Source organism: Chamaea fasciata, unplaced genomic scaffold (genome assembly GCF_029207755.1).
Source record: "Chamaea fasciata isolate MVZ Bird 193981 ecotype frontalis unplaced genomic scaffold, bChaFas1.0.hap1 SCAF_23, whole genome shotgun sequence".
In the NCBI taxonomy this organism is placed as follows: Eukaryota; Metazoa; Chordata; class Aves; order Passeriformes; family Sylviidae; genus Chamaea; species Chamaea fasciata.
The window spans coordinates 6,916,718-6,941,208 of record NW_027094108.1 but is presented as its reverse complement, the minus strand read 5'-3'; the positions used below and the strand labels follow the sequence as shown (position 1 = coordinate 6,941,208).

Genomic DNA, 24,491 nt, shown 5'->3' with positions numbered 1-24,491 from the left:
GGGCACTTTCCCTGCCGGGGGGGCCAGGGGAGGGCGGCCGGACGAGCCCCTCCTTCCCGGAGCGTGGCTCGGGACCGGATTCATCCCTTATTTCAGGAGCGGGGACGCCTCCAGCCCCCGTCCTGGCGAATTTGGGGCCCGGCTTGGGGATTTATCCCCACTTTTCCCTACCAGGGTGGGGCCAGAAAGTCTTTAATTACCCAGGGGATAATTAAAGCTCCGGCGGGGGGTGGGGGTGGGGGGATGATCCGGGGTCCCGAGGCCATCCCCGCATCCCGGGGGTGTCAAAGCCGCTTCACCCCTTGACAACCCCGGCTCGCTCCTCCCCGGAGCTTTTCCTGCCGGAGCCAACTCCCGGGCGTTAATGAGCTTAAGGACCGCGGGGCTTAAGGACAAGGCCCTGCCAGGAGCCCCGCGCCCCGCTGGAGAGCGGCTCCATCCCGGGTAAGGACTTCCCCACCCACTCCGGCCACGGGCAGCGCCGGGGGCTGGCCTTTGTTTCTGTTTTCCTTCCTTTTCCTCATTCTCCTCCCCGGTAGCCTCGGGGTGGGTTTGTCCGGGAATGCCGAGGGATTTCTGGGGGCGAGGGGGGGGAAGGGATGGGGCTGTGCCGCTGTCGGGACCTCCAGGAAGAGGAGGGTCCCCGCATCCGCTTCCCGCGGGCGGGCACCGAGCCCAAACCGCCCCAAATCCCGGGAGAAGGGGCTGGGGGACCAGGAGGCCGCGGCAAGGGGCTGCGCGGGGCTCGGGAGATGCTCCCGGGGCTGAGGTGGGGTCACCGCGTCCCCCGCGGCGGGGGCAGCGCGGGATGGGGGTCGGGAATGGGATCGGGATCGGGAGCGGCGCTCGGGCAGTGGGTTTGGGAGGGCGAAGGGGGTTTTGTGATGGGAAAATCGCGGATCGGGGCGGCCCCGGGATCCCAGCGGAGAATCGGGGGCGGGTCTGTGGCCGCGAATGGAAAAGTGCGGCGGGTTTGGGATCGCGGATGCGAATTTACGGCGGGTTTGGGATCGCGGATGCGAATTTACGGCGGGTTTGGGATCGCGGACGCGAATTTACGGCGGGTTTGGGATCGCGGCCGCGAATTTACGGCGGGTTTGGGATCGCGGCCGCGAATTTACGGCGGGTTTGGGATCGCAAACGCGAATTTACGGCGGGTTTGGGATCGCGGACGCGAATTCACGGTGGGTTTGGGATCGCAAACGCGAATTTACGGCGGGTTTGGGATCGCAAACGTGAATTCACGGCGGGTTTGGGGGTCACAGCTGTGAATCTGCAGCAGGGTTTGGGATGGTAACAAAATCTGCGGCGCATCTGAGATCACGAGCACAAATTTTTAGTGATTTTATGGTTGCAACTGTAAATCTGCGGAAGTTTTGGGATTACAAATGCAAGTTTGTGCCAGTTTTCTGTTTACAGCTATAAATCTGAAGTGGGTTTGGGATCACAAACGTGAATTGGCAGAGATTTTGCATCAAAAATGCAAATTTCGTGTCAGTTTTGTGATTGCAGTTACAAATCTGCAGCGTTTTTTTTGTGATTGTAGCTGGAAATCTGCAGCAGTTCTGGAATCAAATGTTAATTTACAGCAGTTTTGGGATCACAAACATAAATTTAAAGCACGTTTGGGACCAACTATAAATTTGCAAAAGTCTGGGGATTGTGGCTGGAAATCTGCAGCAGGTTTGGGATCACAAACATGGATTTTTAGTGATTTTGTGGTTGTGACTGTAAATCTGCAGCATATTCAGGGATTGTAACTGGAAATCTGTAGCAGTTTTGGGATCACAGTCATGCATTGACAGCAGTTTTGGGGTCGAAATGCAAATTTGTAACACTACAGTGAATGCAACTATAAATCTGCAGTGGTTTCGTGATCACAAACATGAATTTGCGGAGGTTTTGGGATCAGAAATGCAAATTTGTGGCAGTTTTATGACAGCAGCTGTAAATCTGTAGGGGTTTTGTGATCACAAACACAGATCTGCAGCAGTTTGGGGATCGTAGCTGCAAATCTGCAGCAGTTTTGCTGTTGCAGCTGTAAACCTGCCATGATTTTATGATCACGAACACACTTTTACAGAGGCTTTATGCTGCAGCTGCAAAATGAGGTGGGTTTGGACCACAGCTGTACATCTGCAGCTCTTTGTGACCCTGAACACCAAATTTTGGCCATTCTGTGGTTGCAGCTGGAAATCCCTGGCAGTTTTGTGATTGTGAACGTGGATCCGAACGTCCTTGCAGTCACAACTGCAAACTTCCAGTGGGCTTGTGACCGCAACTGCGCATTCCCAGCAGCTCTTCCCTCAGAAACGACATTCCTTGGAATGTCCGAGTGTGGGAGGTGGCATTTCCAGCTGGGGCAGGGGTCAGAATGCTCCTCATGGGCTGGAGGAGACTCAAATTGAGGGGCTGCTGAGATTTTGGTGGAAATCCCGCTGTTTGCATCTGCTTATAAAAATCAAAGCACATATTTTGGAAAGATCCCGAGACAGGTCGTTGTTCCTATCCCTGAGGATCCTTTAGCCAAATGCTGCATCTGGGGAGGGCTCGACCCCTTCCCAAGGGGAACAGAGCAGCTCGTGGTGGCAAAGGATGCCCTGGCTGTGTCCCAGGCTGGATCCCATCCTAGATCCCAGATCCCAGATCCCAGATCCCATCCCGCCTCTCTCCATCCCATCCCGCAGGGGCCATGGCCTCGCTGCTGTCCCTGCAGGAGGAGAACCGGATCCTGCAGCAGGAGCTGTCCCGCGTCGAGGACCTGCTGGCACAGAGCCGGGCCGAGCGCGATGAGCTGGCCATCAAGTACAACGCCCTCAGCGAGCGGGTGAGCCCTGCCAGATCCGCCTTTCCAGCCCCAACCTCCTGGCGCTGCCAGCTCCGGCCTCGGCGCTGCCGGTGTGCGCCAGGAGAGCTGTGGTGTCCCCGTGGTGGGAATTGCCCAGACCAGTCCTGGCCTGCCGGGGCTTGTCCATCCCCATTTTATTTGTCCCGCTGGTTTTTAGGAAAGACCCCACCTTCCCTGTGGGAATCCTTCAGTTTTTCCATTCTTTGCCCTGGCAACCAGGAATTCAAAAGGGCTTTGGCTCTCCCAGTGCTGAGCGTGGCTCCAAACTGAGGGGCTGGTGGGGTTCTGAAGGAATCCCTCAGTTTGTGTCTCATTATCTTAAAGAAAAAGCAATTATCAGGAGAATATCCCCAGGCAAGTTTCCACTCTTTTACCTGAGGATCCTTTACCCATCAGCACTGGGAAGGTGCTTTGCTGAACGCACAGAGTGGAGGTTGAGTTGTCCTTGAAAGTGCCCCTGAAATTTCCCTTCCATCCCCTCCCTGTGCGTGGAGAAATGAGGGAACGTGGCCATTGGGGCTTTTGCCCTTGGCTGGCTGGGATTTGCCGAGGAACCCCGCGGAAGCTACGGCTTTGCCGGGGGATGCCCAAGGGTGTCAGCCTGGATTCCCTCTGATCCCAGCTGGAGCACAGCCTGCGGCTGGAGCCGGAGGAAGCAGCCGAGAGCCGGAGCCTGGCCCAGCACAACATCGAGCTCCGGAGGCTGCTGGAGGAGGAGCAGGCTGCCTACAAGAGGAAGCTCCAGGCCTACCAGGAGGGCCAGCAGCGCCAGGCCCAGCTGGTGCAGAAGCTCCAAGCCAAGGTAAATCCTTCCCGGGGGGGCACTGGGATAATTTGGGGACTCCCCCATCGGTGTCACCCCCCCCGTCCCTCCCCCAGGTGTTGCAGTACAAGAAGAAATGCGGGGAAGTGGAGCAGCAGCTGTTGGAGAAGGCGACGGAGCTGGAGCAGGAGAGGCTGACGGTGAGGGAGGCTTTGGGGGGTTCCCTGCCCCAAATCCCCAAATCCCCAAATCGGGGTCATGGCCAGCGGGGGGATATTCCCACAGATCCAGCTGGACGCCAGCGGCTCCCAGCCCGAGGAGGAGAGCAGCAACGAGCTGGAGAATGCCCTGATCCGGCTGGAGGAGGAGCAGCAGAGGTGGGCGGGATCCCGGGGGGATGTGAGGATTCCCGGGGGATTCGGACCACGGTGATCCCTGATCCCAGGAGCAGCAGGGGTGGGTGGGAACGTGAGGATTCCCAGGGCATTCTGACCACGGTGATCCCTGACCCCAGGAGCAGCAGGGGTGGGTGGGAATGTGAGGATTCCCGGGGGATTCTGACCACGGTGATCCCTGATCCCAGGAGCAGCAGGGGTGGGTGGGAATGTGAGGATTCCCGGGGCATTCTGACCACGGTGATCCCTGACCCCAGGAGCAGCAGGGGTGGGTGGGAATGTGAGGATTCCCGGGGGATTCTGACCACGGTGATCCCTGATCCCAGGAACAGCAGGGGTGGGTGGGAATGTGAGGATTCCCGGGGCATTCTGACCACGGTGTTCTCCCGGGGTCCCAGGAGCAGCAGCCTGGTGCAGGTGAACTCGATGCTGCGGGAGCAGCTGGAACAGGCCAACGTGGCCAACGCGGCGCTGAGCGAGGACATCCGGAAGCTCACGGCCGACTGGGCCCGGGCCCGGGATGAGCTGGAGCAGCGCGAGGCGGAGTGGAGGCGCGAGGAGGAGGTGGGAACACCCCGGGCAGGGACAGGGATCTTCCAGGGAGCAGCAGCGGGGAGAGGGATGTGAGGCAGGAGGATATGGGATTATGGAGAGGGATGTGGGGTGGTGGGGGATGCTGCAAAGAGCCGAATTTGGGGAGCACGGGGGTGTGGCATGTGATGGGAAGAGGATGCATGACAGAGGGATAGAGGATGTGAGTCCCTGAGGAGGGATGCAGGGCCGGGGAGGTGTTCTATGGGGAAGGATTTGGGGATGTGAGGGCTGGGAAATGACCGGTGGATGTGGGGATGTGTCAGGGACAATCATACAGCACCCGTGGGAGGGATGTGGGGCTGTGGGGGAAGTTGAATGGAGAGGAATTTGGGACTTTGCGGGATGCGATGGGAAGGGGATGTGAGGCAGGGACCTGTTAACGCCCCCCCTGCCACCCCGTGCCCACAGCAATTGGGGTGGGGCTGTGGAGTACTGGGGGTGATGGGTGTGGCCAAGAGGGATAGCTGGGAATTTGGGGACCGTGGTGGATGCCTGATCCCACTCCATCCCACCCCAGTCCTTCAACACCTACTTCAGCAACGAGCACAGCCGGCTCCTGACCCTGTGGCGGCAGCTGGTGGCCTTCAGGCGCCACTTCGGGGAGATGAAGGCCACCACCGAGAGGTCAGCGGGGCTGGGGGCGGGAGCTCTCCCTCTGCCGATCCCTGAGGATCATACCCTGCCCCTCCCGCCCGGCCAGGGACCTGTCGGAGCTGGGCCACGAGGTGTCCCGCACGGGCCGCGCCGCCCACGCCGCCTGCCTGCACCTGGCCGCCAACCTGCGGCTGGCCGAGAGCCAGGCGGGTGCGGCCCGGGAGCGGCAGGAGCTGCGCCTGGAGCAGCTGGAGGAGCAGCTGGCGGCGCGGGCACGGGACACGGAGCTGGAGAAAGCCGCCCTGACGGCCAGGTGCGGGGGGCTGGGGGGCACCGGGGTGGGCGAGGGGAGGCATGGAGGGGCAGGCGAGGTGGCACAGGATGGGAAGATGGGTCAGAGGGATGGGATGCAGGAGCACCAGGAGGGATGCAGGAGCACCAGGAGGGATGCAGGAGGATGAGGAGGGGTGCAGGAGCACCAGGAGGGATGCAGGAGCATCAGGAGGGATGCAGGAGCACCAGGAGGGGTGCAGGAGCATCAGGAATGATACAGGAGCACCAGGAGGGATGCAGGAGCACCAGGAGGGGTGCAGGAGCATCAGGAATGATACAGGAGCACCAGGAGGGATGCAGGAGCATCAGGAGGGATGCAGGAGCACCAGGAGGGGTGCAGGAGCATCAGGAATGATACAGGAGCACCAGGAGGGATGCAGGAGCACCAGGAGGGGTGCAGGAGCATCAGGAATAGTGCAGGAGCACCAGGAGGGATGCAGGAGCATCAGGAGGGATGCAGGAGCACCAGGAGGGGTGCAGGAGCATCAGGAATGATACAGGAGCACCAGGAGGGATGCAGGAGCACCAGGAGGGGTGCAGGAGCATCAGGAATAGTGCAGGAGCACCAGGAGGGGTGCAGGAGCACCAGGAGGGGTGCAGGAGCACCAGGAGGGATGCAGGAGCACCAGGAATAGTGCAGGAGCACCAGGAGGGGTGCAGGAGCATCAGGAGGGATGCAGGAGCATGAGGAGGGGTGCAGGAGCATGAGGAGGGATGCAGGAGCACCAGGAGGGGTGCTGGAGCATCAGGAATGATACAGGAGCATGAGGAGGGGTGCAGGAGCACCAGGAGGGATGCAGGAGCATCAGGAATGGTGCAGGAGCACCAGGAGGGGTTCAGGAGCATCAGGAGGGATGCAGGAGCACCAGGAGGATGGGGCCACAGGGGATGTTTCGCAGGGAAGGTTTTGGGGCTGTGGCACAGATGGGAAGGGATGTGGGGCAGGAGGAGCAGGGATGTGCTGTGGATGGATGTTGGCTGTGCTCTGGCCAGGCTGGCGGAGCTGACGGCGGCCCTGGAGCGGCGCCGGAGCGAGGACGAGGAGAAGGAGCAGCTGGTGGAAACGCTGAACCTGCAGCTGCGGGAGCTGGTGGGTGCAGGGTGTGGGGGGTTTTGGGGGATGCATGTCCCTCGTTCCCGGCCTGATCCCAGTCCGGCATTTGCAGGAGGCCGCGCGTGCCCGGGAGCCGACGCCAGAGCAGGTGCAGGCTCTGCGCTCTGAGCTGGAGCTGCTGCGCCGGACACTGCACGAGGTCACCCAGGTGCTGGGACACCCCGGGGCCACCCGCAGCCAGGAGGGGCCTCTCCCTGCCCCAGTGTCCCCTGCGTTCCTCAGTTTCCCCTGCCTTCCTCAGTGTCCTCTCCCTGCCCCAGTGTCCCCTGCCTGCCTCAGTGTCCCCTGCCTGCCCCAGTGTCCCCTGCCTGCCCCAGTGTCCCCTGCCTTCCTCAGTGTCCTCTCCCTGCCCCAGTGTCCCCTGCCTGCCTCAGTGTCCCCTGCCTGCCCCAGTGTCCCCTGCCTTCCTCAGTGTCCCCTGCCTGCCCCAGTATCCCCTGCCTTCCTCAGTGTCCCCTGCCTGCCTCAGTGTCCCCTGCCTTCCTCAGTGTCCTCTCCCTGCCTTCCTCAGTGTCCCCTGCCTTCCTCAGTGTCCCCTGTCTTCCTCAGTGTCCCCTGCCTGCCTCAGTGTCCCCTGCCTGCCCCAGTGTCCCCTGCCTGCCTCAGTGTCCCCTGCCTTCCTCAGTGTCCCCTGCCTGCCTCAGTGTCCCCTGCCTGCCCCAGTGTCCCCTGCCTGCCTCAGTGTCCCCTGCCTGCCTCAGTGTCCCCTGCCTTCCTCAGTGTCCCCTGCCTGCCTCAGTGTCCCCTGCCTTCCTCAGTGTCCCCTGCCTGCCTCAGTGTCCCCTGCCTGCCTCAGTGTCCCCTGCCTTCCTCAGTGTCCTCTCCCTGCCTTCCTCAGTGTCCCCTGCCTTCCTCAGTGTCCCCTGTCTTCCTCAGTGTCCCCTGCCTGCCTCAGTGTCCCCTGCCTGCCCCAGTGTCCCCTGCCTGCCTCAGTGTCCCCTGCCTTCCTCAGTGTCCTCTCCCTGCCTTCCTCAGTGTCCCCTGCCTGCCTCAGTGTCCCCTGCCTGCCTCAGTGTCCCCTGCCTTCCTCGGTGTCCTCTCCCTGCCTGCCCCAGTGTCCCCTGCCTGCCTCAGTGTCCCCATCCTTGATTCATTTTTGCATTTCCTGCCTCAGTTTTCCCCTCCCTGTCTCAGTTTCCCTTTTCCCTTACCCAGTTTCCCCCTTATTTGACTTGGTTTCCCATTTCCTACCTCTGTTTCCCCTTCCCTTGACTCCGTTCCCCCTTTCCCACCTTACTCGCCGCCTCCATTGGCTTAATTCCCTTTCCTGCCTCACTGTCCCCCGGGTTTTCCTGGGAACAGGCGGTGCTGGCAGATGACCCCGAGCCCCCTGCGCCCGCCGTGTCCCCCCCGTGTCCCGCCGTGTCCCCTCTCCGCAGCCTCTCTGCCAGCGCCGCCGCCGCCGCCGTTCACACGGCCCTGAGCCGGCGCCAGCTCCAGCTGCAGGTGAGGCCAGGAGGAGGAGGAGGATGGGAACGGGAGTGGGAATGGGAAGGATGGGGATGGGGAGGGGGATGGGGATGAGGAGGGGGATGGGGATGTGGTTGGGGATGGGGATGGGGATGGGGATGGGAATGGGGATGGGGATGGGGATGGGAACGGGAGTGGGAATGGGGATGGGGATGGGGATGGAATGGGGATGGGGATGGGGATGGGAATGGGGATGGGGATGGGGATGGGAATGGGGATGGGGATGGGAATGGGGGTGGGGATGGGGATGGGGATGGGGATGAGGAGGGGGATGGGGATGGGGATGGGGATGGGGGTGGGGATGGGGATGAGGAGGGGGATGGGGATGGGGATGGGGATGGGGGTGGGGATGGGGATGGGGATGGGGATGGGAATGGGGATGGGGATGGAATGGGGATGGGAATGGGGATGAGGACTGGGGATGGGGATGAGGACTGGGGATAGGGATGAGGACTGGGGATAGGGATGGGAAGAGGATGTAGATCTGATGAAAGCTGACCCCCAGGAGGCTCGGAGCCAGGTGGAGGCAGGCCGGGAGGCGGCCGGGAGCCTGCAGCGGGAGCTGGGAATGCTGGAGCAGCGGCTGGAGCAGCTGGGAGCCGAGGCTGGGAGCTGCCGGCGGGCACAGGAGGAGGCCCAGCGGGAGGGGCTCCAGCTGCGCGCCCAGGCCGAGGGGCTGCGCAGGTACCGCCCCATCTGCCTGTCCCTGTGCATCCGTGTGTCCTCTGCATCCGTGGGTCTGTCCTGTGCTTGTATCCACATGTCCCTATCCATCCCTGTGCATCCTGGCTCATCCATGTCCCTCGGCATCCCTGTGTGTCCTTTTCTGTCCTTGTGCATCCTTGTGTCCGTCTGTCCCTGTGTCCGTCTGTCCTGGTGTCACTCACTGTCTGCTTCTCTGTGTCCGTCTGTCCCTGTGAATGCTTGTATCCATCTGTCCTAGTGCATCCATGTGTCCCCATCCGTCCATCTGCATCCTGTGTGTCCATCTGTCCTTGCGCTTGCATCCCTGTGCATCCATCCGTCCATCCGTCCGTCCGTCCATCCGTCCATCCGCACACATATGTGTCAGTCTGTCCCTGCACATCTCTCCCATGCTGATGCATCTTTCCCAGCCTGCCCATGGGCATCACCCCATCCCTGCGCCCATCCATGTCTGTTTGTCCATTCCTCACAGCTGTGCTCATCTGTCCATCCAGCCATCCGCCCAGCTCTGTCCGTCTGCCCGTCCATGCACCCCTCCATGTCCATCTGTCCATCTTCCCATGTGTGTCCATCTGCCTGTCCACCCCCCCACCCATGTCCATGTGTTGGTGCCCCCATACCATGGTATCCATGTGTCCACATGTCCCTTTGTCCTTGTGTCCACGTGTCCCTTTGTCCTTGTGTCCAGGTGTCCCTGTGTCCCTGTGTCCCTGTGTCCATGTGCCCATGTCCATGGGTCTGTGTGTCCCTGTCCCTGTGTCCGTGTGTCCACGTGTCCGTGTGTCCATCTGTCCCTGTGTCCGTGTGCCCGTGTCCCTGTGTCTGTGTGTCCCTGTATCTGTGTGTCCATGTGTCTGTGCGTCCATGTCAGTGTGTCCCTGTATCCATGTACCGGTGTCCCTGTGTCCATGTGCCCATGTCCATGTGTCTGTGTGTCCCCGTGCCTGTGTCCATGTGTCCCTGTGCCCGTGTCCCTGTGTCTGTGTGTCCATGTGTCCATGTCAGTGTGTCCCTGATCCCTGTACCGGTGTTCCTGTGTCCATGTGCCCCTGTGCCCGTGTCTGTGTGTCCCTGTGTCCCTGTGTCCATGTCCATGTGTCTGTGTGTCCCTGTGCCTGTGTCCCTGTGTCCATGTGCCTTGTCCACGTGTCTGTGTGTCCGCATGCCCGTGTCCATGTGTCCATCAGGGAGCTGGGCCGTGCGGAGGCGGCGCTGGCAGAGGAGCAGCAGCGGGCGGGGGCCCTGCAGCAGGAGCGGGAGCAGCTGCGGTGCCGGAACGAGGAGCTGCAGGATTCCCGGGACGAGGCCGCCCGCAACGCCCAGGCTGCCCGTGAGCAGCTGGAGCACAGGTGGGCATGGGGGCAGGTGCGGGCAGGTGGGGGCAGGTGAGGGCAGGTGAGGGCACAGGGGGCACAGGTGGGTGTGCCGCAGGGTACAGGAGGGTGGGTACAGGAAGGTTCCGATGGGCACAGGTGGGTGCCCGGGGGACACAGGTGGGCACAGGTGGGCACAGGTGGGTGCTGTCCCCACACAGCCAGCAGCAGGTGCAGGAGCTGGAGGCGCAGCGGGCGCGGGCGCAGCAGGAGCTGCTGGAGGCGCGGGAGGCGCTGAGCCGGGCGCTGCTGGAGGCGGAGCTGGCCCGGGACGAGCAGGAGGCGCTGGCCGAGGCCCTGGGCAAGGTGGGCATGTGGGCCCGCCCCACAGCGGGGCCGGACACGGATCCAGGGACATCCCCCTGGGTACAGGTGCATCCCCACGGACGCATCCCCACAATAAAGCCCTGCCGTGGTTGAAGCCCCGTGCCCCAGCCGCCCCCATGTCCCAGTTCCACAGGTGCCCCCACGTACCCCAGGTGTCCCCAAGTGCCTGCCGTGTCCTCCCCTGCCCCAGGTACTCCCCACGCCCAGGTGTCCCCCGTGCCCCATGTCCGGCTGGTACCCCCAAGCCCCAGTCGCCCCCCGTGTTCTCCATGCCCCCCATTCCCCATGCCAGCCAGTCCCCCCAGGCCCCAGGTGCCCCCCATGCCTCAGGCACTCCCCACGCCCCGGTCACCCCGTCCCGCCGCGGCCGCGGTGCCAGCCGCTGTCCGCTCGCAGGCGCAGGGCAGCTGCGGGGAGCTGGCAGAGGCCCGGCGGGCAGCGGAGGCGGAGGAGTCGCGGCTGCGGGACGCGCTGGCCAAGACCAGCGAGCTGGCGGCCGGGCTGGCCCGGGACAAGGCGGAGCTGAGCCGGCGGCTGGAGCGCCTGGAGCAGGAGCGGGAGCGGGGCCGGCTGCGCACCCGGGAGCTGTGCCGGGAGCTGGCGCTGCTGCGGCTGCGGCTGGAGCGCGGCCCCCGCCCCGCCAGCGAGCGGCAGGGCCTGGAGCGGGCACGGGAGGACCCCCGGGACGACGGGCGGGGGCTGCGGGAGGAGCTGCGGGACCTGCGCGGGCTCCACGAGCGGCTGCGCCACAGCCTCGGCCAGGTGCGCGCCGCAGGGGCTACTGGAAGCGTGCTGGGGCGACTGGGAGGGGTGGAGAAGATGCCGGGGTAACTGGGTGGGTACCAGGGACAACTGGGAGGGGGGGGTGGATGTCAGGTGTACCTGAGACATGTGGGGAGGGGGCATGGCGTGACTTGGGAGGGTGTCTGGGGTAACTGCGAGGGGTGAGGAGCGTGCCAGGAGTAATTGGGAGGGGAGGGGAGGGAGCATGGTGTAGCTGGTGGTCAGTGTGGTGTAACTGGTGGTGCCGGGGCCGTCACCTGTGTCACCGGTGTGCCCGCAGGCGCTGCAGGAGCAGAGCGCGGCGGGCGCGGCGCTGGAGCGGGCGCGGGCGGAGCAGGAGCGGCTCCGGGCGGAGCAGGAGCGGCTGGGCCGGACACAGGCGGCGCTGGCCCAGGACGGGGCAGGACTGGCCGTGCAGCTCGCGGCTGCCCAGCGCCAGGACCGGCACCGCGACCGCGAGGCCGCCGGCCTCAGGTGGGTGCCGGCCTCAGGTGGGTGCCGGGCTCAGGTGGGTGCTGGTCTAGGGCGTGCTGGGCTCAGGTGGGTGCCGGGCTCAGGTGGGTGCTGGGCCAGGGCGTGCTGGGCTCAGGTGGGTCCCAGGGTGGGTCCAGCTCTGCACCCAGCCCTGTGCCTGGCATTCCACAGGTCGGAGAAGGAGAGGCTGGAGAGCAGCGTGTTCCAGCTGCAGCAGGAGCTGGCCCAGCTCCAAGCCCGCAGTCAGCAGCTGGAGGCCCAAGGCCGGACTCTGGCCCAGGCTAAGGAGGCGCTGGAGGGTGAGGGGTCCTGGTCCCGGGTGTCCCATCAGCCCAGCCATGCCCAGCTCCAACCCATCAATCCCCATCGCCATCCTCATCCCCATCCTCATCTGTCACCTTCATCATCTCCATCCATCATATCCATCTTCATCCCATCCCCATCCCCATCCATTTCCATCTTCATCCCTGTCCATCCCCATCCTCATCCTCAGCTCCATACACCTTTCCCCACTGACAGGGGCTGTCCCCATGACTTGGGGGTGTCCCCACTGATGGGGGGATGTCCCCACTGACTGGGGTTGTCCCCGGTGACTGGTGGGTCCCCATTGGCTCGGATGTGCCCCATGACTGGGGTGTCCCATGGCTGAGGGGTGTCCCCACTGATGGGGGTCCGTCCCCATGCCTGGGGCTGTCCCGGTGTCTGGGGGTGTCTCCACGGCTGAGGGGTGTCCCACCGTGGGATGTCCCCGTGACTGGGGTGTCCCTCAGCGGAGCTGGGCGTGGCACGGCGGGAGCGGGCGCAGGAGCTGCGGGAGCGGCGCCAGGCGGTGGCGGTGGCCGAGGCGGCCGCGGTGACAGTGGCCCTGCAGAGCGCCCGCGACGCCCACCGCGACCAGCTCGAGCAGCTCCAGCGCGAGAAGGTGTGCACGGGGCAGGGGGCACGAGGATTTGGGGGGCACGAGGATTTGAGGATGCGGGGGGTGATTTTGAGGGCACAGCAGTGGGATTTTGGGGTGCTGTGGTGGAGTCTTTTAGGGTGTGATGGTGGGGTTCTGGGTGTGATGGTGATTTTGAGGGGTTTTAAGGATGATTGTTGGGACATGATGCTCGGGGTGCACTGGTGTTTTTTTGGGTTCGCTGATGATTTTGGGGGATTCACTGGTGATTTTGGGGGGTTCACTGGTGATCTTGGGGTTGGCAGGAGGAGCTGGAGGCTGAGCGGGGCCGGCTGGTGCAGGAGCACGAGGAGCTGGTGGCCGAGCTGGCGGCAGCACGGCAGCAGCACCAGAGCGAGAAGCAGCAAGTGGGTGTCCCCCTGTCCCTGTGCCACCCCCACGTCCCCCTGTCCCTATGCCAGCCCTGTGTCCCCTAGCCCTGTGCCAGCCCCGTGTCCCCCTGTGCCAGCCCCGTGTCCCCCAGCCCTGTGCCAGCCCCGTGTCCCCCAGCCCTGTGCCAGCCCTGTGTCCCCCAGCCCTGTGCCAGCCCCGTGTCCCCCTGTGCCAGCCCTGTGTCCCTCTGTGCCAGCCCCGTGTCCCCCAGCCCTGTGCCAGCCCCGTGTCCCCCTGTGCCAGCCCTGTGTCCCCCTGTGCCAGCCCCGTGTCCCCCAGCCCTGTGCCAGCCCCGTGTCCCCCAGCCCTGTGCCAGCCCCGTGTCCCCCAGCCCTGTGCCAGCCCTGTGTCCCCCTGTGCCAGCCCCGTGTCCCCCAGCCCTGTGCCAGCCCCGTGTCCCCCTGTGCCAGCCCTGTGTCCCCCAGCCCTGTGCCAGCCCCGTGTCCCCCTGTGCCAGCCCTGTGTCCCCCTGTGCCAGCCCTGTGTCCCCCAGCCCTGTGCCAGCCCCGTGTCCCCCAGCCCTGTGCCAGCCCTGTGTCCCCCCAGGCTCTGGCGCTGCAGGAGGAGGAGCGGGTGGCCCTGGCGGGGACACTGGCGGGGCTCCAGCAAAGCCTGGATGAGGCCACAGCCGAGCTGGAGCAGCGGCGGCAAGAGGTCACCAGCCAGCAGGAGAAGGAGCAGGTGGGTTTGAGGGGCTCCCAGAACCTCCCCAGGGTGGTACAGAGCTCCACAGAGCCCCCACTTCAAGCCTCCATGCCCAGGTGTCTCCCCTCATTGCAACCCCCATTGCCGAAGTGTCCCCTCCTGCTGCAGCCACCCGTGCCTGGGTGTCCCCCCTGTCGCCCCCCAATTTCTGGGCATGCCTTCCTGTAACCCCTCCTGTCTGAATATCTCCTCTGGCCCCCCCATTGCAGCCCCCCATGGCTGGTTGTCCCCTGTGAGCCCCCCATTCCTGGGTACCCCCCATTGCACCCTCCTGCATGAGCCTCACCCCCACCACTGCAAGACCCCCCCAGTGTCCCCTTGTCTTGCAGTCCCCCAGCTGTCCCCTCCTCAGCTGCGGTACCTGAGCCCCCTCACCCCATCCCTGCACCACTCCTAGTGCCCCCCTTTTCCCGGGCCCCATCCCCATTGCCCCCCTCCCCCCCATCTTTCTGACACCCATCCCCATCGCCCCCCCTTTACCCAGGACACATCCCCATCGCCCCCCCTTTCTCTGGGATCCATCCCCATTGCCTCCCTCTCTTTCCGGGCCTCATCCCCCCTGTCCCCCTGTCTTTGGGGCCCGTCCCCGTCGCTCGCCTGTCTCCGGGCCCCCGCCCCCGTCGTGCCACCCGCCGGGGAGCCCGAAGGGCGGTGGGTCTCCGGGTGCCGTGCCCCGCGCAGGGCTTGGCCGCGGAGCTGCGCTCGCTGCGGGCGCGGGCGGAGGAGGCGGCGCTGAGCCACGAGCGGGAGGCGAGGACGCTCCGGGACCAAGCGACAGCGGCGGCCAAGCAGCGGGACGGCGCCCTGCGGGAGGTGAGTCCCCTCCACCAAAACCCCTTCGCGTCCCCCTAAAGCCCCCAAATCCTGCTAAGTTCCACCGCCGGGCAGGCGGAGGAGGCGCGGGCGCAGCTGCGGGCGGGGGCGGAGGCGCGGGCGGCGGCGCGGCGGGAGCTGCTGGAGGCGCAGCGAGAGGCCCGGGACAGCCGCGAGGGCCGCGACACCGAGCGGCGACGGGCGCAGGAGGCGCGGCGGGCCCTGGGCGATGCGGCCCGAGAGAACGAGGCGCTGCAGCGCTCCAACGAGGAGCTGCGGGCCGCCCTGCGGCGCGCCGAGGGAGAGCGCATCAGGTTGGGAACGCGGGATGCCCTCACCGGGAGGTGCAGGGCGCGGCTGCAGCACCTTGGAGGGGAGGCTCAGGGTTTGGGGGGATGCTCAGGGCGAGGGAATGTCCAAGCTGGGAGATGCAGGAGTCGGAGTGATGGCTGGGACAAGGGGCTGCCCGAAACTGGGAGATGCAGGAGTTGGACGATGCTCGGGATGAGGGAAGCACAGATTGGGAGATGCAGGAATCTGGAGATGCTCAGGATGAGGGAAGCACGGGCTGGAAGTTGCAGGACTTGAGAGATACAGGAGCTGGGAGATGCTCAGGACGAGGGAAAGCAGAAGTTGGGAATTACAGGGGTGACCCCCCAACCCTGGAGGGTGATGCCTAGGGTGGGGGTGATGTTGGGACACAGGCATGCTCAGGTTGGGATGGGGCGATGCTCCAGGTCAGGAGGACTCTCCGGACAAGGTGATGGAAATTTGGGGCTGGGGGGACACCCGGGATGGTGCACAGCTGGGGCACAGCTGAGGCACAGCTGGGGCACAGCTGGGGCCGGGGGCATGCTGTCCCCCCGCCCCCCCGGGTGCCGCCACCCCCGCTCCGCGCTGCCGCAGCCTGAAGCGCTCCGGGGAGGACAAGGAGCAGCGGCTGGCTCTGCTGGAGGCGGCGCGGGCGGCGGCCGAGCGGGAGGTGTCGGAGCTGCGGGCGGCGCTGCGGGGGCTGGAGCGCGCCCGCCTCGAGAGCCGCCGGGAGCTGCAGGAGCTGCGCCGCCAGGTCAGGGACAGCGGGGACAGCGCGGGTGGCACAGAGCCTCCCCGGCCATCGGGGCTGTCCCCGGACCGCTCGTCCCCTCGCGGGCAGGTGAAGGAGCTGGACAGCGAGAACAGCCGGCGGGGCCGGGAGCTGGGGGAGCTGCAGGCGCGGGTGGCCCTGGAGGAGCAGCGGGAGCAGCGGAGCCGCCGCGAAGCCTCCGGCCTCAGGCAGAAAGTGGCGGAGAGCGAGGCCGGCACCGAGGCTGCCAGGAAGGAGGTGAGGGCGTCCCCAAGGGTCCCCAAGACCCCGGTGTGGATATCTCACACCCCGAAGTGTCCCTGCCCCGCCATAGCTGGCTGTCCTGTGTGTCTGGAGGTGTCCCTGTCCCCTCAGGAAGTAGCTTGGTGCCTGTTGTCGCCTATCATGGCCATCACCGTGGTATCCTGCATCCCTGGGTGTTCTCATTGCCCCACGGCTCCATCTCCCACATCCCGGGAGTTCCCTGGGTGTTCCCGTTGCTCCATCCCCTGCATCCCTGGGTGTTCCCCATCACCCCAGCGCTCCGTTCTCCCGTTCCCCATCCCTCCCAGCCCACCATCCTCTCCCCGATCTCTCCCGCAGCTGCAGCAGCTGCAGCAGCGCCTGGCGGCGGCGGAGCTGGAGTTCCGGCAGCGGGAGCAGGAGCTGTCCCGCAGCCTGGAGGAGGCGCGGGGCAACGAGAAGAAGCTGCTGGCGGACGCGCGGAACCTGCAGCTGAAGGTGGAGGCGGCGCGGGCCGAGGTGGCCGAGCTGGGGCTGCGGCTGAGCGCGGCGCAGGGCCGGGCCCAGGGGCTGGAGGCGGAGCTGGCCCGGGGCGAGGAGCAGCGCAGGGCCACCGAGTCCCGCCTAGGCGGCCTCCAGGCCACCCTGCTCCGCACCGTGGCCGTCGCCAGGGCCAAGGGTGAGCGGCCCCGGGGCCACCGGGGCTCCGGAGGGGGCTGAGGGAAGGGAAAGTGTCCCTCTGCGGAGCGCTGGTGTCACCAGTGATCCCGCCCTGGGGGTCTCCAACACACCGGTGCCCTGGCCCCTGCATCCCGGGGGTCTCCCATCACTCCGTCCCCTGCATCCTGGGATCTCCCACACCCCGTTATTCCATTCCTTGCATCCGGGGGTCTCCCATTGCTCCGTTCCCTGCATCCTGGGATCTCCCATACCCCGTTATTCCATTCCCTGCATCCCAGGGTCTCCCACTGCTCCATCCCCTGCATCCTGGGATCTCCCACACCCCGTTATTCCATTCCCTGCATCCCGGGGTCTCCCATTGCTCGGTCCCCTGCATCCCGGGGGTCCCTCATACCCCATTATTCCATCCCCTGCGTCTCTGGGGTCCTCCAAACCCCATTTTTCCATCCCCTGCATCCCTGGGGTCCCTTTCACTCCATCCCCTGCATCCCCGGGCCCCACATTTTCCCATCCTGCGCCCCTGGTGTCCCCCATCGCTCCATCCCCTCACCCCAGGCTGGTGTCCCCGTGCCACCCCGCTTGTCCCCCCGCAGGTGGTGGCCCGGAGGGGCCGGGCAGCCCTGGTTCCTTCCCGGATCCCGACGCCGATCCCGAGGCGCTGCGGGCGGCGCTGCGGGAATTCCTGCAGGAGCTGCAGGACGCGCAGCGGGAGCGGGTGCGTCCCCCTGTCCCTCCCTCCCTCCCGTCCCCGCTATCCCCTCCCGGCCCTTCCCGGCCCTTTCCCAGCCCGTGTTCCCGGCAGGAGGAGCTCCGGGGGCAGCTGGGCAGCCTGGGCCGGCGCCTGGCCGAGGCGGAGGCGGAGCGGGACAGCGCCGGCGCCCGCGCACAGCAGCTCCAGAAACTGCTGGACGAGAGCGAGCAAGGTGCGGGTTTTCGGGAATTGTGGGATTCGGGGCGGTTTGGCGGCTGCTGGAGCCTCCACTGCGAGTGGGTGTTCGGAGGGAAACTGAGGCACAGGGAGGGGGCGGTGCTGCCTGGACCTGAGGATGCTCCCTGGGATTTCCTCCAAAATCCTGGTGGGAAACCTCATAAATGCCAGTAAACCTCAGTAAAACTCCTCTGCACCTCCTTTAAACCCCAGTACAAGTGCTAAAAACTTCCATAGATCCTTCTAAACCCAAAAAAATGGGCAAAGCCCCTCTGCTCCCCCAGAAATCGCAGTAACACTGGGAAAACCCTCATGGATGCCCATAAACCTCACTGAAACTGGTGAACTCCCCTGTGGAGCCCATGTTAAACTGGGAAACTCCACCAAACCCAGTAAAACTGGTAAAGCCCCCTGTGCAAACTCCATAAATCCCAATGAAGTGGGGCAGAACCTGTCTGCATCCCACATAAATCCCAGTAAAACTGGTAAATCCCCCCCTGTATTTCTTGAAAACTCCAATAAAACAGCTGAAAAAACCCCTATGCGAACTCCATAAATCCCAATAAAATTAAAGACCCAAAACATTAAAAAAATAATAAATACCCATTAAAAAATTTCCCCATAAGCTGCAGTAAAACCGGTGAACTCCCCTACAGATCCCACATAAATCACAGTAAAACCTGTAAATTCCCTGTGCAGTCTCCATAAATCCCAACAAAGGGGTAAACCCCCTGCACATCGCTCTTGACCCCCAGTAAACCCAGGAGCCCCTCCCAGTTTGTCCCCCATAAACTCCAATAAAACCCCAATAAAACTGGCAAAACCTCCCTCCGTTTCACAACCACCCCAGGAAAACTGGGAAATGCCCCGAGCAAATGCCATAAACCCCAGTAAAGTGGGTAACCCCCCCCGAATCTCCCAGAAACCCCAGGAAAACCAGGAACCTCCCTGGATCCCTTGTAATTCCCAGTAAAACTGGGGATCCCCCAGTGCCAACTCCGTAAATCCCAATAAAATGGGTGAGACCCCTCTGCGTCCCCATAAGCCCCAGCAGAACTGGGAAACTCCCCAGTGGATGCTCCGGAAAGCCAGGAAAACTGATCAAATCCCTGTGCGTCCCCCTTAAATTCCAGCAACGCCCCTGCTGCCCCCGTAAACCCCCTCTGCACCCCCCCCAAACCCTAGTAAACCCCCATAAACCCCAGTAAACCCCCCTAAATCCCAGTAACCCCCTTCCATCCCCATGAACCCCAGTAAACCCCCTCTGCACCCCCCCAACCCTAGTAAACCGCCATAAACCCCAGTAAACCCCCCTGCACCCCCAAACCCCCAGTAAACCCCCCTAAATCCCAGTAACCCCCTTCCATCCCCATGAACCCCAGTAACCCCCCCCAAATCCCAGTAACCCCCTTCCAACCTCATGAACCCAAATAAACCCCTCTGCACCCCCCAAACCCCCAGTAAACCCCCCTAAATCCCAGTAACCCCCAGCATACCCCGTAAATCCCTCTGCAATTCCCGCAAACCCCAATAAACCCCTCTGCAATTCCCAGAAACCCCAACAATGCCCATTGCACCCCCATAAACCCCCGTAACACCCCCCTCCATCCCCCATAAACCCCACAAAGCCTCCCTTTATCCCACAGAGCCCCAGTGACCCCCTTGCACCCCCATAAGCCTCGGTAAAGCCCCGTTGCATCCTCCACTAACCCCAGTAACCCCCCCCCGCGCCCCCAGGAACCCCACAGAGCCCCTCTTTGTCCCCCGCGGACCCCCGCCCGCCCCACAGGCGCGGGGTCCCCGCTGCTGTCCCCTGAGCGCGGGCGCCGCCGTGCCGTGCCCGCAGGGCGCCGGGAGCTGAGCGCGGCCCGCGCCTCGCGGCTGCTGCAGGACGAGAGCCTGCGCCATTCCCAGCGGGAATGCCGCGACCTGCGGCAGCGCCTGAGCGCCCTGCAGCGCAGCCTGCGCACCGCCGAGCGGGAGCGCCGCGCCGCACAGGTGGGAATGTGGGGGCAGCCCGGGTGGGAATGTGGGGGCAGCCCGGGTGGGAATGTGGGGGCAGCCCGGGTGGGAATGTGGGAGCAGTCCGGGTGGGAATGTGGGGGCAGCCCGGGTGGGAATGTGGGGGCAGTCTGGGTGGGAATGTGGGGGCAGCCCGGGTGGGAATGTGGGGGCAGCCCGGGTGGGAATGTGGGGGCAGCCCGGGTGGGAATGTGGGAGCAGTCCGGGTGGGAATGTGGGGGCAGCCCGGGTGGGAATGTGGGGACAGTCCAGGTGGGAATGTTGAGCAGTCCAAGTGGGAATGTTGAGCAGTCCGGGTGGGAATACCGGACAGTACAGGCGGGAATACCAGGCAGTCCAGGTGGGAATGTTGAGCAGTCCAGGCGGGAATGTTGAACAGTCCGGACGGGAATACCGGGCAGTCCAGGCGGGAATGTCCGGCAAGCCCCGTGGGGAAGATCGGGCAGCCCGGGTGGGGATGTGGGGCAGCCCAGGTGTGCCCGGCACATCCCGGCTCCACGCCGGCATTCCGGCGGCCCCAGGAGAAGCTGGGCGAGCTGGAGGAGGCCCGGCAGAGGCTGGAGGCGTGCGAGAGCCGGAGCTCCCGGCTGGAGCTGCAGCGGCGGGCGCTGGAGGCGGAGCTGGGCCGGGCCCGGCGGGCGCTGGCGGAGCGGGGCGCGGAGGCGCGGGAGCGAGCGGAGCAGCTCCGCAAACAGGTACCGGCACCGATCCCGGCCAGTTCCAGCGGCTGAATCGGCTTTTATGTGATCCAGTCCCGCGGCTCCTCCCGAGAGCCTTCCCAGTTCCCCCTGAACCTACTCCCAGTTCCCCCGAGTTCCCCCTAGATCCCATCCCAGTTGTCCCCGGTTCCCGCCAAAGCCCCCCTCAGCCCCCCAGTTCTCCTTGGATCCCCTCCCAGTTCCTCTGAGTTCGTACTGAACACCCACCCAGTCCCCCTGAGTCCCCTCCCCATTCCTCTCCTTGCCCCTGGACCACCTTCTCAATTTGCCCTGAGCCCCTTCCCAGCCCCACAGTTCCCCCTGAACCCCTTCTCAGTTCCCCTAAGTCCTCTCCCGCTTCCCCCAGTTTCCGTGAACCTCTCCCCAGTCCCCCCAGTCCCCCGGTTCCCCAGTGTCCGTAACCGCTCCCGGGCACAGCTGGCTCAGGCCGAGTCCCGCTCGGGGCCGCTCCCGGTGCCGCCGGGCTCCAAGGGGGAAGCTCCGGACGGGTCCCTGCTCCACGAGCGGCTCCTGCAGCTCCAGAACGCACTGGCCGCCGGCGAGACGGACCGGAGGCTACTCCAGGTGCGATCGGAACCCCTCCCAGTGCCCCCAGCTCCTCCCGGTCCCCTTATTCTCTGTGAACCCCCTCCCAGCCCTCCCACTTCCCCCTGAACCCCCTTCCACTTCCCCCAGTTCCCTCTGAACCCCCCCGCCCCCACAGTGCCCCCATTGGCCCTGAACCACTCCCAGTGCCCCCAGGTCCCACTGAAACGCCTCCCGCTTCTCCTGAGCCCCCTCGCAGCTCCCCCAGTTCCCCCGAACCCCTTTCCCTGTACCCCCAGTTGCCCCAACCCCCCTTCCAGCTACCCCCGAACCCATTCCCAGCTCCCCCAGTTCCCCTGAATCCTGTCCCAGTTCTCCCTGGACCCATTCCCAGTCCCCCTGAGCCAGTCCCGGGCTGTCCCGGGCTGTCCCGGGCTGTCCCGGGCTGTCCCGGGGCTGTCCCAGGATGTCCCGGGGTGTCCCAGGGCTGTCCCCGGGTGTCCCGGGCTGTCCCAGGCTGTCACGGGGCTGTCCCCGGCTGTCCCGGGCTGTCCCCGGGTGTCTCCGGGTTGTCCCGGGCTGTCCCGGGGTGTCCCAGGGTGTCCCGGGGCTGTCCCAGGGTGTCTCCGGGTTGTCCCGGGCTGTCCCCGGCTGTCCCGGGCTGTCCCCGGGTGTCTCCGGGTTGTCCCGGGCTGTCCCGGGCTGTCCCGGGGTGTCACGGGGCTGTCCCGCTGTCCCCCCGGTGTCCCAGGAGGGGCTGGAGGAGGCGCGGCAGGCTCTGGCAGAGGCGCGGCGGGAGAAGGGAATGCTGCGGGAGCAGCTGCGGGAGCAGCGGGAGCTGGGAATGCTGCGGGATCCGGAAATGCTGCGGGAGCTGGGAATGCTCCGGGAGCCGCGGATGCTCTGCGAGCCCGGGATGTCGCGGGAGCCGGGAATGCCGCCGGAACAGGGAATGCCGCCGGAGCCCTCCCAGGACCGGCAGCAGGAGGTGAGGGGGGCCGTACCCCAAATTTGCTGACTTTGGACCCCAGACAGGACCCTGTGGATCCCCCATAGAGCCCCGCACCCTTATGGGCTAATTGTCTAATTAGCATCTCGTATCTATATCATCATATCTAATTATCTGATATTATATATATATATTTATATGTATATATTTAAATATATATATTTTACTGTAATATGTTTTGGGTTTATCTGTAATTTTATATCTATATGTACTTTAATACGTATTTATCTCTGTCTGGGCAGGGCCAGGAGCCTCCCGGCCGGGCTGGGTCCGCGCAGCTCCCGGCGGCGCCGGATCTCCCCGCGGGCTCGGCCGAGCGGGAGCTGGAGGAGGCTCGGAAGCGCATCCAGGTGCTGCGGGTGGGTCCCTGCGCCGGGGCTGATCCCGATCCACGGGCTGGGGCTGATCCCGATCCATGGGCCGGGGCTGATCCCGATCCACGGGCTGGGGCTGATCCCAATCTGTGGGCTGGGGTTGATCCCAATTCACGGGCCAGGACTGATCCCGATCCATGAGCTGGGGCTAATCCCGATCCACGGGCTGAGGCTGATCCCGATCCACGGGCTGGGGCTGATCCCAATCTATGGGCTGGGGTTGATCCCAATCCATGGGCCAGGACTGATCCCGATCCATGAGCTGGGGCTGCCCCTTCGGGAGCTCATCTTGATGAGAACGAGCCGGGGCTGCTGGTCCGGGATGGGGCCGGGCTCATTCCAGCGGGAGGGATCCCAGTGCTGGTCCGGGATGGGGCCGGGCTCATTCCAGCGGGAGGGATCCCAGTGCTGGTCCGGGATATGGCCGGGCTCATTCCAGCGGGAGGGATCCCAGGGCTGGTCCGGGATGGGGCCGGGCTCATTCCGGCGGGAGGGATCCCAGGGCTGGTCCGGGATATGGCCGGGCTCATTCCGGCGGGAGGGATCCCAGGGCTGGTCCTGGGATGGGGCCGGGCTCATTCCAGCGGGAGGGATCCCAGTGCTGGTCCGGGATGGGGCCGGGCTCATTCCGGCGGGAGGGATCCCAGTGCTGGTCCGGGATGGGGCCGGGCTCATTCCAGCGGGAGGGATCCCAGTGCTGGTCCGGGATGGGGCCGGGCTCATTCCGGCGGGAGGGATCCCAGTGCTGGTCCGGGATGGGGCCGGGCTCGTTCCAGCGGGAGGGAGGTGCTGGCGCTGGCTCCGGGCTGTTTTCGGCGTGCCCGGCGCAGGCGGTGCCCAGTTCGGGGTGCCCGGCGCCCCTCCCCGCAGGCGCAGGTGTCGGCGCTGGAGCTCCGGGCCCGGCCGCTCCCCGAGGCGCCCGCGGAGCTGGCGCGGGAGCTGGAGCGGCTCCGGCTCGGCCGCGGCGGCCTGGAGGAGCAGGTGAGGGGACATGGCCCGGGGACATGGGGACGGCCCGGAGGGACACGGCACGGGGGGACACGGCACAGGGGGACACGGGAACACGGCACGGGGGGACACGGCACGGGGGACACGGGGACACGGCACGGGGGGACACGGCACGGGGGACACGGGGACACGGCACGGGGGGACACGGGGACACGGCACGGGGGGGACACGGCACGGGGGGGACACGGGAACACGGCACGGGGGACACGGCACGGGGGACACGGGGACACGGCACGGGGGGACACGGGGACACGGCACGGGGGGGACACGGCACGGGGGGGACACGGGGACACGGCACGGGGGGACATGGCACGGGGGACACGGCACAGGGGGACACGGCACGGGGGGACACGGGGACACGGCACAGGGGGTCATGGGGACACGGCACAGGGGGACACGGGGACACGGCACGGGGGGACACGGGGACACGGCACGGGGGGACACGGCACGGGGGGGACACGGGGACACGGCACAGGGGGGACACGGCACGGGGGGGACACGGGGACACGGCACAGGGGGTCATGGGGACACGGCACAGGGGGACACGGGGACACGGCACGGGGGGGACACGGCACGAGGGACACGGGGACACCGCACGGGGGGACACGGGGACACGGCACGGGGGGGACACGGCACGGGGGGGACACGGGGACACGGCACAGGGGGACACGGGGACACGGCACAGGGGGACACGGGGACACGGCACGGGGGGACACGGGGACACGGCACGGGGGGACACGGGGACACCGCACGGGGGGACACGGGGACATGGGGACACGGCCTGGCTCCACAGTCTCCCCTCCCTCCTGCAGATCGCGCTGCTCAAGGAGCAGGAGCTGCAGCGACATCCCAGCGGAACTTAGGGAATTCCGGGACATCCGCAGGGCCCGGCACAGCTGCGCTCAGGGATGAGCGGGATCCCTCCCTGATCCCGAAATCCACAGCAGCGCCCGGCACAGCTCAGGGATGGGAGGATCCATCCCAATCCTTGTGCTTGAAACCCACAGCGATTCTTGTCTCCCCATTCCCTTTTCTCCAGGGAAAAGCTGCACTTTTCCCAGCAGCCAACAAAATCGGTCTATTTTTGATACAATTTGGGACCTCATGGATGGTCTTCCCATTTTCCTGTTGCAGTTTTTAACTAAAGAATGGGGAACGTTCCCTTGTTTTAGCTCCAGAAGACTCAACTGATTCATTCCTCTCCTCGCCCCATTTTAATTTTCCCCTTTTTCTAACAAAAAAACTCCCTGGATTTGTATTTTTGAATGATTTTTTCAGGAACTAGCGGGGGTTTTATG

The 24,491-nt window shown here is 65.0% G+C and overlaps 1 protein-coding gene across 1 annotated transcript; it reads left to right on the top strand.

Moving 5' to 3' along the window:
• The first annotated feature begins 364 nt into the window (after window positions 1-364).
• CROCC (ciliary rootlet coiled-coil, rootletin) lies at window positions 365-24,144 on the top strand. The gene is given in 35 exon segments (XM_066202873.1): window positions 365-415; window positions 417-444; window positions 2,688-2,827; window positions 3,471-3,650; window positions 3,728-3,811; window positions 3,897-3,988; window positions 4,405-4,570; window positions 5,118-5,224; window positions 5,301-5,507; window positions 6,521-6,617; window positions 6,694-6,789; window positions 7,944-8,087; window positions 8,617-8,795; window positions 10,004-10,165; window positions 10,351-10,495; window positions 10,913-11,278; window positions 11,580-11,773; window positions 11,945-12,072; window positions 12,544-12,695; window positions 12,977-13,078; window positions 13,650-13,784; window positions 14,490-14,621; window positions 14,697-14,935; window positions 15,528-15,687; window positions 15,775-15,942; window positions 16,288-16,606; window positions 17,202-17,323; window positions 17,411-17,531; window positions 19,383-19,534; window positions 20,080-20,253; window positions 20,695-20,841; window positions 21,554-21,790; window positions 22,054-22,170; window positions 23,056-23,166; window positions 24,006-24,144. Coding segments are annotated over 35 exon segments (5,205 nt in total). The 3' UTR covers window positions 24,057-24,144.
• The last annotated feature ends 347 nt before the right edge of the window (window positions 24,145-24,491 follow it).